This window comes from Ruditapes philippinarum, unplaced genomic scaffold (assembly GCF_026571515.1).
Source record: "Ruditapes philippinarum isolate M1 unplaced genomic scaffold, ASM2657151v2 ctg865_1_1_1_1, whole genome shotgun sequence".
Taxonomy (NCBI): domain Eukaryota; kingdom Metazoa; phylum Mollusca; class Bivalvia; order Venerida; family Veneridae; genus Ruditapes; species Ruditapes philippinarum.
In genome coordinates this window covers 460,647-473,854 of record NW_026860212.1, presented here as the reverse complement: position 1 = coordinate 473,854, position 13,208 = coordinate 460,647, and the positions used below count along the sequence as shown (strand labels likewise).

The 13,208-nt window shown below is 32.2% G+C and overlaps 1 protein-coding gene across 1 annotated transcript; it reads left to right on the top strand.

Annotated features, from left to right (window-relative positions):
• Positions 1–255: 255 nt before the first annotated feature.
• On the top strand, positions 256–12,968 carry LOC132759253 (uncharacterized). The gene is made up of 10 exons (XM_060750995.1): positions 256–315; positions 5,193–5,320; positions 6,300–6,440; positions 6,830–6,950; positions 8,159–8,372; positions 10,033–10,180; positions 10,725–10,776; positions 11,430–11,585; positions 11,996–12,153; positions 12,722–12,968. The coding sequence occupies exons 2-10, from the start codon at positions 5,234–5,236 to the stop codon at positions 12,824–12,826; spliced, it is 1,182 nt and encodes a 393-aa protein (XP_060606978.1). The 5' UTR covers positions 256–315; positions 5,193–5,233; the 3' UTR covers positions 12,827–12,968.
• Positions 12,969–13,208: the final 240 nt, after the last annotated feature.

Genomic DNA, 13,208 nt, shown 5'->3' with positions numbered 1-13,208 from the left:
ATTGCTAAGCTTCCAAAGTCATGTGAACAATTACTTTTACATTTTGGCATTTATACACTTTCAAGTATAAAAAGTAAAATTCTTGAATAAAAAATGTTTAACCTTTTTCATTTTTTATATATGTAAGTATAAAATCTATCTAACCAATCTTTTTTCCACCAGGATACTGTAACATGCCTTAAAGCAATTTATTTTTATTGATTATATATATTATAATATCGTATATAGGTATTTATAATCATAAAGATATTATTCCTTGAAGGTGTTGCAAGGAATTTTTCATCATTTATTTCAAGTTAAGGGAGTAATTACCAGGTAAGTGATTATTTTGTTATGTAAATTTCTTTAATAGGATTAGTTTTCAACCATTCCAAATGTCTTAACTTGTTTCTCAAAAGCATTTTATTCGCTACTCGTTTTTTAAAGAATTGAAGGATTTTTTAAAAAGAAAATGAGATAATATGAATATGTATTTAAACTAAACGGATGAAAACATCTACCAAGTCATTGTTGTTTTTCTTCTAATTTGGTTAAAAACTCTTGCAATTAAACAAATACATGTATTATCTAAAATATGAACGTTAATATGTATAAAATAAAAATGACCTGAGAGTCTCCAATATTTTGCATAAAACATGCGCCACGTAGATGGTATTTTTTTAAAATCTTCCTGAATACGTGTATTAATGTATTATCTAATATTTGAATAATTGAGAACAAAAAATCTTATACATGTACATTTAAAGACCCGCGCTACGTTAATTGTTAATATCTTCCAATCCATGGTTCTTAAGATGTTAATAACCATACCAACAAAATATTACTTAAAATGTAAAATAATCCTCAAAAACGACAATTCAGTGACCAAACAGTATTATATGCTGCTTATCATAATGCACGGAAATTATTTCCTTGCACAGTTATCCACACGGCATCTTGATTTTTTTCGTAACTTCTTTAATGACGATGAATACATTGGAATTCAATATGTGCTCTAAAGCATAATGGTTCATGTATCGAATTAATGTACTAACACTTTCAAATCCTCTTTAATTACAGAACTCATAATAAATTTAAAATCGAGACTTAACACGAAACATCAAAATTCGGGGGACAAAACCACCACTTGAATTTGCATTCAATATATAAATTATTACATTCAACCTGGAAGAAATAAAAATTAAATGGGTCCATACAGCTACGGAAGCAAAGTCTATCAAACTTCTAACTGCAACAATCTTATTAATTTAAAACTGTGGCTCTCAGGAGTCACTATTCAATTCACTATTTAATTTGTTAAAGCAGTTTTGTGAAATGGAGTAAGCCACGTTTCAGATTTGGCTAGATGGCCGTAGTATAAGGATTACACGTGTCACTTGAAGATATGTGGTATAAGAAACTAATAAAACATGGACAATTTATAGGCATACTAACCTCAACAAAAGAGTAGATATTCAAATGTAATCCACACGTTCAACAAAGATAAAAAACTAATAATAATAATAACATTAATAAAAATTAGAATTATACAGGCACATGAGAATATAAAACATGTTCTTTGTCAGTTACTCATTACCACTCCTTCCGCGTCTTCTTAATTAAAAAAAAAAGGGATTTTGCTTAATATGTTCTAACTACTTACACAATGTTTGATAACAATAATAAAGTATACAATCAATTTTGAATTAAAAGGTAATATTTGTTAACAAAATGTCCCATAACTAATGACGTCAGCTAAAAAATATATCCACGTCCATTCGGCCAATTTGTCTTGCCAATAATGGTCATGACATATTATCATAAGATAATATTTTCCGTTGATCTTTCTAACCAGTACCTTTTTACTATAATTTTATATAAAACTAAATATAGTATACGGATGCAAGTTTTGATGATCGACGGAAGATTATTGTATGATAAGTTGACCGTAACTGAGCCGAATGCGTGTGTTAATTGTCGCCGTTCCTGAACGGCGACATATACAATTAACAAGATTTGACCATTTCTACTCGTACACTGCCTGACCTAAGCCAATTAAAAGGGATAATTTCATACAACATGATAACAAACTGGACGACAAAAGACCTCAAAGAGGGGCGCCTACGGCACACACCATCCGCCATGTTTTTGTCGGATAACTATATATGGGGATTTATATATATACATGTATAACTATCTTCATGTACATTGCTCGAAACCAGTGTGTAGTCTATATACGGAATATTTATCTTAAAAGAAAAAGATGTTAGTTCCATTTCCTATTGTCACAGGTTACTGTACATTTAGGTTCTCATTGACCACCGTACAGTGACCTACTTTTGGCTCAAAATTCATATCTTTGGCTAATACTCCGTGGAAATTGCATGGAGGTAAATTTTCACCACTTTGTGCTTCAAAATTAACTCTTTAAGGGCATGACTGGTGACATGTCCGGGGTCCGTACTCGACAGCGAAAGCTGCATTTTGTGCCCGAAAGGGCGGATGGACCCTCATTAAGCGTTAACTTCTACTGTTAGTTCCATTGTTCAGGAAGGAGTCTATTTAACGAAAAAATATTTTTCTAATTCCCGACTGAACGGTATTAGAAATGCTAATACTTGAATATACATATATCATATCGTATATGATCAAATAATGCTTTAATCAGGAACAACTTGCTATTACGTACGTCACCATTAAGGCAAACGCTCGTTTTGTGAATTGTTTTTTTTTTCCGATCAAACGTAAACCTTTTTTAAAAAGGAGAATTGTTTTCTACGGTAAAACTGTATTTCATATTTAATTGAAGTATAAAAAAATCTAACTTTGCAATATGCTGCAAATCAATATACACTCATCGCTACAGATGACACATTATACAAACTGAAGAGCAAATAAATTGCTAATTAGAAGATCTAGCCATGGTATTAAACATGTATCTACATTATTAATGTAAAAAAAAAACATTGTACACGTGTGACCGAAAAATATTGATAATTTTGATAGGTTAGCTGTTGGCGTCGCCTATAGAGTTGGAGAAATCTTACATATCTCAAGTCTCAAATTGTCTTCAAAATTACATCGTAAATTGTTGTTTTAACACTACATCCATGCCGGGGTCAAATACACATAAATGTACAAGTATATACATACACATACATATTTGTTTCCAGTCTTTACTACTTTACGAGATCAGAATGGTCTGAGTCAGTTTTAAAATGGTATCACGAATACAGTGTGTTTGCATCATATATTTTAGTATTTTAGTTAACATTAATAATTTTATGACTGTAGTTTATAGTTGTAGTATGGGCGACTTTATTTTCAGATAATTAAAAACACCTTTTGATATTGGTTCTTTGTAACGTGGTTTTATGGTGTCCTTCTGGGCTCCTTGCCGGTGGTCTTTTGTTGCTGAGTCGATTGGGGGATGCGTTCATTGTACGCCGCCCTTCCTTGATGATATTGTTTTTCATATTTCACACTTTGGATAGTCACACTTGATGAGCTCGAACGTCGAAATATGACGATTTTTATACACATATCTTATCTAACCAATTACAAGACTTCTTATCAGCAAATAAATTGAAGTTCAACGTATTTGTACACATGGTTATCCAATTATCTCATCTTATCGGAAAGATCCCCAATACTTAGATAGACTTTCTGGTTACCGCAGGTGGTGGTGATGATTAATCGCTATTGCCCTGGTCATAGATAGATTTATTTGCATATATACATCAGTAGAATAAAAATATACTATACATCAAATTAAATTTTTACTCATTCAATACATCTGATTCATGGCATAATACAAACAGAAATATCACATTATGAATTGTATCACATGTCATTTGACTTAGTATCATTACCACAAATTGGATTGTGTTACCACCAAGAACAATAATATGTATATTTGCAGGATAGTCCATAAAGTCATAAACTCTTTTTATTGGGTCCTAAAATTAGAAAAAAATATTAAAAGTGTAAAAGCAATTACTTGAAACAGCAAAAAAAAATGAACTGATTTACTGCCCACAGTACAGGACAGATAATAATAATGACGTGGATAGTGGCCCTTCTTCGACCAAATATGACGAGGATGGGTTTTTTATGTGCATGAGCTCTCATGTTTCTATTTTGGACGGCTCGTACCAAGTTAAAAAGATCCTATTTAACTCGCCTTACAACTTGGTAAACATAGTTTTAACGTGGTACTTAGTCTATTCCGGTTTGCATATGTAAAGCAATGTCAGATAATTAAAAATTATTTCCGTTGTGAAATAAATATCGGTATCAGAGCAATTTGATGAAAACATATGGGATAGGGTGGCTCGCTGTAGAGGATTGGAAACAAAACAAAGGTGCAAAATCTTAATTCTAACACGACCCGCATTTTTCCCTATTGAACATAGAAGAACAGAAATGCAACAGATGCACAGTTTGACGTTCTATATTTAGACATGTGACGTAATCATTATACATGTGACGTAACCACTAAAAATCCGACGCGCTGAAAATAAGTACGGAAACAAATCAGGCGCAAATTTGCTTAACTATCAAGTACGGCAACATTTATTTGTTGATGTCGTGTTAGAATCGAAATAATATATCCAAATCAGTGATTTTATCGCTTGATAACAGCACTGTTTGTCGTTCGGATGCGCATCATTATATCACTCGGGCTACGCCCTCGTGATATAATTCCTCGCATCCGAACTCCAAACAGTGATGTTATTGAGCGATAAAATCACTGTTTGGGATATATTATTTCTTAATTTTCGATATAGCTACCTCTTAATCTACTGGATCCGAATTTGATAGGCCTTTGTCACCAGAGTAAAGCAAGGCCAGCCTTCATCTAACCCCATAAACACAGTATATTATTGGCTGATCAACTTCAAATTTTCATCTAGATATACCGAACATTGATGATGGCGGACTACTATAAATATGGTAGCTGGACAAGTTCATTTATGGAAATAAGTAGTTCAGGGTTAAGTCACGTTATGAACTACAATGTACATTTTATAAAATGCAAGTTCTTTCACAACCACTTCGTAAAGGCGTTTTCAATTTTGATCAATGTCTAAACCATATATCACCGAGTTAATCACGTATAAACTTACGTTTATAGATAACATGGCTACTTCCTGAATGCACCTGGTGCTGCAACCTGTACTGCCTTAATAAATATCTTTTATTTTCTTCAGACCTATCTTCTCGATAATTACTGTGATAGTGATACATAAAGATGTCGTTAAGAAGCGAACATCTACAAACTCTGTTACTATTACTTTCTGTGTGCTTGGCAGAAAGTAAAATGACGGAAACATACAAGGTGCTATAATAGGATATAATATTATTGAATTTACAAACTGTTTTAAATTTGATTGTCTTCGATAAACATTGTCATAATGTGGTAGTAACAGCAACTACTGGACGCGTTTGATTTAAAAATATACACCTCATATGCTGAAAGAGGAAACGTGTCTGTTATGTCATTACCTTGAAAACTTGGCATTTCTGATTTTTTTAACTTTGTGTTATGATGGATTAGTTTAAGCATTTAGATTATTAGTTATAAAGATTGTTGACAGGTTATATGGCCCTATATAAACGGCTGTTTGTAAATATTACCCGAGCCGCTAGGCGAGGGTAATATTGCAAACAGCCGTTTATATACGGCCATATAACCTATCAACAATCTTTATAACGAATTTATAATACAGCAAACATCATTTTTTAGAGAAAAAAGTAATATTTCTTCATGAATCGACAACAGCCGTGTATATAAAACTATATAAACGTCACGATTATCCAATGAAAAGCGACGTTACAAACGTGCAGTATTATAAAAATACATATACATGTATATGAATTAAATAACGGTACAGTATAAAATCAATTTCATTTGCAATTTGTCAGAGTCAGTCATTATACTAGAATCTGTGCTTTTAGTATGATTTTTCTAATACAGAAACACGCCAACTTATCAAAATCGATTATATAAAGGTCGAGAGCAGACATCAATGTATTAAAGTCCATTTTCTTCATTGTCATCCAGAAGATCTTATAGGGAGAAATGATTACCTTGTTGAAAAGGTGTCTGTCACTTAATTAATGTGTTTGAGCCCTTAAGCTTCTCAATTTACGACCATGTGGCCTGATATTTTACCAATTATAGTGGACTTTAAAATGGTGCAATCAAGCACAAACAATAATGTTTATAACAAAATTTAATCCGAGTTCACTTTAATTGAAAGAAGAAGTAACGGCATCGTGTCATTTTTGTACTACTCTTTGAATGTTATCTTTAGGTGATGACGTATAATGCTGCCTTGTTAGGGGCTAGTATATCAGTCGATGGAACCATTCCTGACAACCGTGAAGAAAGACGAGACGCCTTAATTAAATATCTCAACGATGATGCTAACTCAGACATCGTCTGTCTACAAGAAGTATTTTGTTTGATAATTATTAATCAATAATTTGTTTTTCATATATTTATACTTGAAATAGAGAAAATAAGAATCCATAAAGAAAGTTGAAGCCTTTGCCTCAATGTATATGCGAAAATGAACTTGAAAATGATTTAACAAGTATCATATTGTTTCATTTTAGTGTAAAATTGTCAAAAGGCGGGGTTTTGAAATGCTTTAATTCTTTTTTGTTTTATCGCAATTGTCTCAAGTGAATATGTGCATTGTATTCGACAAAACTCCATAGATAGTATATTCTTTGTCAATTTAATAATCTTTAGGTACGTCTTTATTTTAATCATTGCTAACTAAAAGAATGAATACTTGCTACTTACCACATACCAGAACAAAAATCACACTTTCTACAGATATTCACTGGCCAAGATGTTGAGGCGATTGTAAATGGTGTTGGCTCGAAGTTTCTTTACACATACAGCGAGTTGCATCTGAGTGACGGAACACTTCCGCCTCAGTCAGATGTCATATGGGGTAATTGATATTTAACCATTTGAAAGTTAATTATTTTTAATGAAAGAAATGTTCTGTCCGAAAGAGTAGTCTTATTATATATGATTCTAACACTCACGTGATTTTGTCGCTATAGACAAAGAAGGAAAAAAACTGGTGTTAAACTGCCAATAAACACCGGTTAGGGACTACTTGTATATGCGCCGTTATGTTTTCACCCTCGATTGTATAGTTTACAAAGCATTTTAAAGCAACAATAAAAAGCATTTTTATTTATATTTTCAGTTCCTATAATGTTTTCTTTTCATAAAATACCGAAATAATATCTCACATACACTAACGCCACATATTAGATCCATATCAGTTAATAAATATTTTGACAAAACGGCGCCAATCCGTAAGCAGCGTAATGACGTCATCGTAAGTAAACAATTCATTCATAAACAAGCTGACGTTATTTCATACATATAAGAATGATAAATGGGGCACTGATGTAAACACAATACGACGTAAGTTTTAATTGTTGAAAACTTAATAAAATAACGGTTTTTTTTTCTTATTATTTCTTTTGTTTGATAATTTCTATATCTTCGCAACAGTAGGGTGCTAAAATCGAACAGCGTTATACGAAAATCGGCACCGGAAGTTATTTCCGCTTGAAAAATAACAGTGATTTTCCTTATTTTATCGTGTTAGAATCGAAATAACATCGGCCGGAGAGGTGTATATCGGCTTTTTAACACCGGTTTTGTCGTTTTGATGCGACAAAATTAACCACTTAGGCATACGGCCTTCGTGGTCAATTCCTACGCATCAAAACTCCAAACCGGTGTTAAATAGCCGATATACACCTCACAGGCCGATGTTATTTCTTAATTATTTATTTTTGTTGGACTATTTACAGGTAATCTATAAGTTAAGAAGTTATATTATGAATTATATGTAGTCACATCATCTCTCATTCCTTATTGCTGATATATTGTGGCTGAAAAAATAGATGGTGATGTGAAAAACACGGAGAAAGATATTCTAACAGCAGCATCTTTCGAACAAATTACTACTTACGCAAGATTTTCAAAATGAGGCATGTTAGAAATTATCGTGATTGTTATATGCCAAAAGATTTTCTGGAGAATGCCTTAAATGTGGCTTACAAAACACTACTGTCTTCGAAGTGCTATATATCACTTGGTTAGACTATTTTTGAAGGTTTAAAACATATATTTTAGCACCGGCATGTGACACCACAGACTACCTGAATTTTGCAAATTGTGCAATTGGAAACGGATGTTTGAGTTCAACGTCCGACACAATACTTTCTCCAGTAACATATGCATGTCTTGTTACCAAATGCCCGACAGAGTTTCAAACCATAGTGTTTGTAAATGGAGAGAAATGTGTTAGCTGTCTCATCAGAAATTCACCTAATAATCATTTCAAAAGGTATTATGTGTTAGTGATTGGCGCGCAACAATTATTTATGTGATGCCTTTTTTACTTTGCTTCAAAATCACTTTAAAATTACAGTTTTCCGGTTATGTATTATTTCAAAGCCGATTTATATAAGCACTTTTATAAATTATGACGCTGTTACAGAAATTATAAAGATTCTTCTTTTATCTAAACATCTTGGTAAATGTAATTATGATATCTTTTAACATACTTGGGAAATATATGGAAATACTACTGACTAAATTGTTAATTACAGGCTTTAGATTATTCCTTTTTGAAATATTCAATAAACGCTCCAATTTGACTAGGAACAGATTTTTGATGGAGTTTTCAAGGTTTAGCTTTGCATCTTTCGCTGAAAATTTATATACATATACGAGGTATGATCAAGTATGAGCGGCCTGGGCGGCGAAAAGAGGTCATCAACGATGAAACTGCCGAAGCTGTGCATGATCTGGTCATGTGCGATAGAAGGCAAGACCTGCGAAGCATTGCTAGGTAAGTGGGTATAAGCTTTGATTCAGTTCAGGCAATTCTGACTGGTGTCTATGGCATGTCATAAGTTTCCGCTAGATGGGTCCCCAGACAGTTGATTGACGACCAGAAACGGACCAGGCTTGAAATTTCAATATATCTTTTGTCTTGCTAAGAGAATGAACCTGATTTTATCTACCGGATCGTAACTCAGGATGAAACATGGCTCCATCACTTCGATACAGAATAAAAAAACAGAGCATGCATTGGAAGCACCCCGTCTCACCCCCTCCGAAGAAACTCATGGCGGTGCTATCAGCAGGGAAGATAATGGCTTCAACTTTTTGGGATAGTCAAGGGATAATCATGATTGACTATCTTGAGCAAGGTCGTACCATATACGGTACGTACTATGCAGACGTCTGCGACAAGAAATCGGGCGAAAAAGGAGGGGCAAACTGCCTCAAGGCGATCTTCTCCTGCACGACAATTGATGCGCCAGCTCACACAATCCAAGTTCAAATGGCTGAAGCAACTGACTGCGGCTTTGAAATTCTTCCCTATTCCCCATATTTTCCGGACTTCGCCCCCTCTGACTTCTACCTGTTTCCGAAATTGAAAACCAAGCTTCGTGGTAGACATTTTGGAAGCTAAAAAGGTGTCACGAAGACGGTCAATGAGTTCTTTGAAAACCAAAATAGAGAGTTATGTTTGGCAGGGTTAAACAAGTTGGAGCACAGGTGGGCAAAGTGCAATGATGTAGAGGGCGATTATATTGAAAAGTAAGACCATTAGTTGGGTTACTACCGGAAGTATATCGGGCCAAGAACTTTTTGATCAATCCTCGTACGAATTATTCTTATCAGCATGCAAATGTGACGTGAAGTCAAATAATATAGTTTTACAAAATATATTCATAATAAACTGAAAATAAAATGAAAACACTTTTTTATCTGAAACTTACAAGAAATATTATATATGTTTATTAAGTTCTCAAAATATAAAATTATATACCTTTGAAATATTTTTTTTAAAGTAATGTATATGAAAACGGTTTTATGACTGGCACAATATTTTCGTATTGACATGTGGGACATTGTATACATGTATATATTCTAAACGATATGTCAGAGACGACTTTTTCCAGTCATTCACGAATCATCACTTGATTCTTCAGGTGTGCAGGACCTCCATCTACAGACCGTTGGAGTATAAACAAAATTGGACTTTTATTGCTGTCCAAAAAAGAAATATCTGACACTGAAGCTATTGAGTATTTTCCAAATGACATCAACATCTTCGCATACGGATATCTTCGTGCAAAGGTATAGGATTAATGTTTGCCTTATAAGGGTTTTACTACTTGCTGTTTTTTTCTGTGTTATCTATTTTAATTTCTGAATGTAATACCGTTACTAACAGAAAATATTAAGACAAATATTCTAATTAGTTAATTTCATTTTGACATATACATGTATATTTGAATAAGTTGAAAACAAATATAATCAAAATTATGTAAAAGTCCGGTTGATATAAGGTGTCGAAATTAAAATTGCCTAAGATATTAACAATCATAGTTAATAATAAAATGCATGTATCTAGTATTATTAAAGAAACAACTTTGCGATTCATTGAAAATACATGTGTAAGATTGAATGAGTACAAAAAAATATTGGAATACGAACTATTGATTATAAACTGCTAGTAAAGTCAAAGTAAAATCAAGTGGTACCTTATTTTAAAATATAGGCAGTACGATACTAAGCTTAGATATGACAAAGTATAATTTGATTGTGAAGATTATAGGAGAAAGAACTTGATTCAAATTGTTACAATTTTTTTTTAAAATTCAAGTGCATATCATTTTAGGTTGGCGATCTGACAATCGGATGTACACATATAGTACCAACAGATTTCAACTGTATGTTGTTGTGTTCTTTTTTTCACTACAAATTATCATTATGTTTAATAATATATGAACTTACTCGATAGATGAATTAATAGTAATAATTTTGTTTAATTCTTAATTATCGTGACTGAATGAACATTATCTCTCATTTGTTAATGCACATGAAATTTCTTTTTATCATAATATACTATATATTTTCTAATAAAATGGGAACAATGAGAAAATGTTATTGTAAAATTTATTAATATATTCTATGTATGCATATAATTAACAGTAGCAACGCAAACCAACATTGAAAATCTGTAAAAATTAAACAAAAACAATAAAAAGACAACAACAACAAACATTAAACGACAACAAAAAATGAATAAAAACACAACAACAAAAACAACAACAAAACAAAAACAAAACAAAAAAGAAACAAAAAAGAAACCAAAAAAAAAAATTGTTAAAGAATGAGTTTTCTTTAATAAAGTGAATAGAACCAAAATGAGTCAAACAAAGCCATACTAAACGATACTTTAAAGATATGAGAAATTTTTGAAAACTAAATGCAAGACATAAGTAAAGATTGCGTTATACATGTATATTACAAATTAGAATAATTATGCAATTTTGTTAGTGTTTTTTGTATATCGAAAGTATTATTCATATTTTATTAACAGTTCCTCCACTCATGTCTCAGTTTCAAACATTCTCGGATCAACAAGCGGTAGAACTACAGAAATTTGTCGATGCATTCGCTGGTGCAAACCCCGTAATTGCACTCGGGGACTTCAACTGTGGTCCTGACACTGACACATTCGACCCAGTCGATGCATGTAACTGCTCCTTTTCCAAATTGTTGAATGTCATTTCAAGAAATTAATGCATTCATTTGATATAAAGATGAAATATTACTTAACATATTGTTTTGTATGTAATTATAGTAGCTATATGTACTCATTTTTCAAAGTGATACTTATTCGTTTCAAGGAAATGTTGTGTCTCTAACAACATAAGAAAAACATTTATGTGCAACTGAAATAATATTTAATAGCAATTAATAATTTCTTATCGCATACTTATTACATAATTTCATTTTATTGATCATTACCATACTTGACGTTTAATTTTCACGTCCTAAATTATTATGTAGCCAAATATGATGCATTAAAACTAAATAAAACTTATCTAAAATTACACTGTAATTATATTTAATGGCATACGGATTTTTAATGCTTTATTTCAGCTAATTACGAGATACTCACAGGTTTTTTCACAACAAAACTTACAGAGGAAGGCACGTTCACCTCGGAGAATGCATACAACAAAGCTCCTGGTCAGTCATACAATTATGCTATCGATCATGTGTTTAGTGCTGGAAGCGCAAGGATTCTGAACACTGAGGTAAATACTGTTTAACATGTCGTATATATAAATATACTCATATACATGTATATTTATGTTTTTATATATGCAGACATACATCTTATATCGTAGTTACTCTTTGTTCAAAATAGTACAGGAATATGAATGGGTATGCTTCAAATACATGTAAATATAGATCAGAGTTATCTTCGCTATGAAGGAAAGAGAAGATAAAACCACCTTCCGGTATATTTTAACTTGTTGGAATCCTATTCCCAGACCACTGACATTTCAAAGATTAAGTACCTAACGTCATGGCGCATTATGCATACATTGAAATCTTTTCATGTTCTCTCTTTTACCCGGAAACTTCTCGGTGGCATGAACCAACTCACATATTACTCTTACAGTTGTTATTGAATATTTCACATACGCATATAAACAATTAGAAACTTTAAATTATTTCTTAAAACATGTGCTCTTTTTCAGACATCAATTATACTTCTGTTATACAGGTATGATGTGTATTAACATTTATTGTAATGTGTTATCTTTGTTTCTTTGAGGTTTTGCGTTTGTTCTGAAGTTGTTTTTTTATAATTTACAGGTAATCCTGAAAAACGGCACAATGCCGCTAGGATCAAGTTGGCTTCCGTACAGTGATCATTATGGTGTGAAAGCGGTAGTAAAAGTTAAAAAATTACGCAAGTAACGAGAGAAAATGAAAACATGATTACAGACTGGAGATTAAAACACAATCCTATTTAATATGAATTTTTTCCTTTAAATCTTGAAAAAATATGATATATGTAATGTAATAAACTTGCAACAAATAAAACGATCTATCAACAACACTATGCTTTTAAATTATCAATTTGAATTTGATGCATAGTCCTGAATTAAAACACTCATTATTAATCAACAGACAAATCTTTCGAAGATATAACAAGTTTTTTACTATTAAGTTTAAATGTCCGTTTTGAGCACAGGCTACCAATAAGGGAAAATGCTATAAAGTGTATTTAATCAATATTTCAAAAATTCAAATGCACACAAAAATTAGAATATTCCGTACTTGAAGCAATAATATGCAT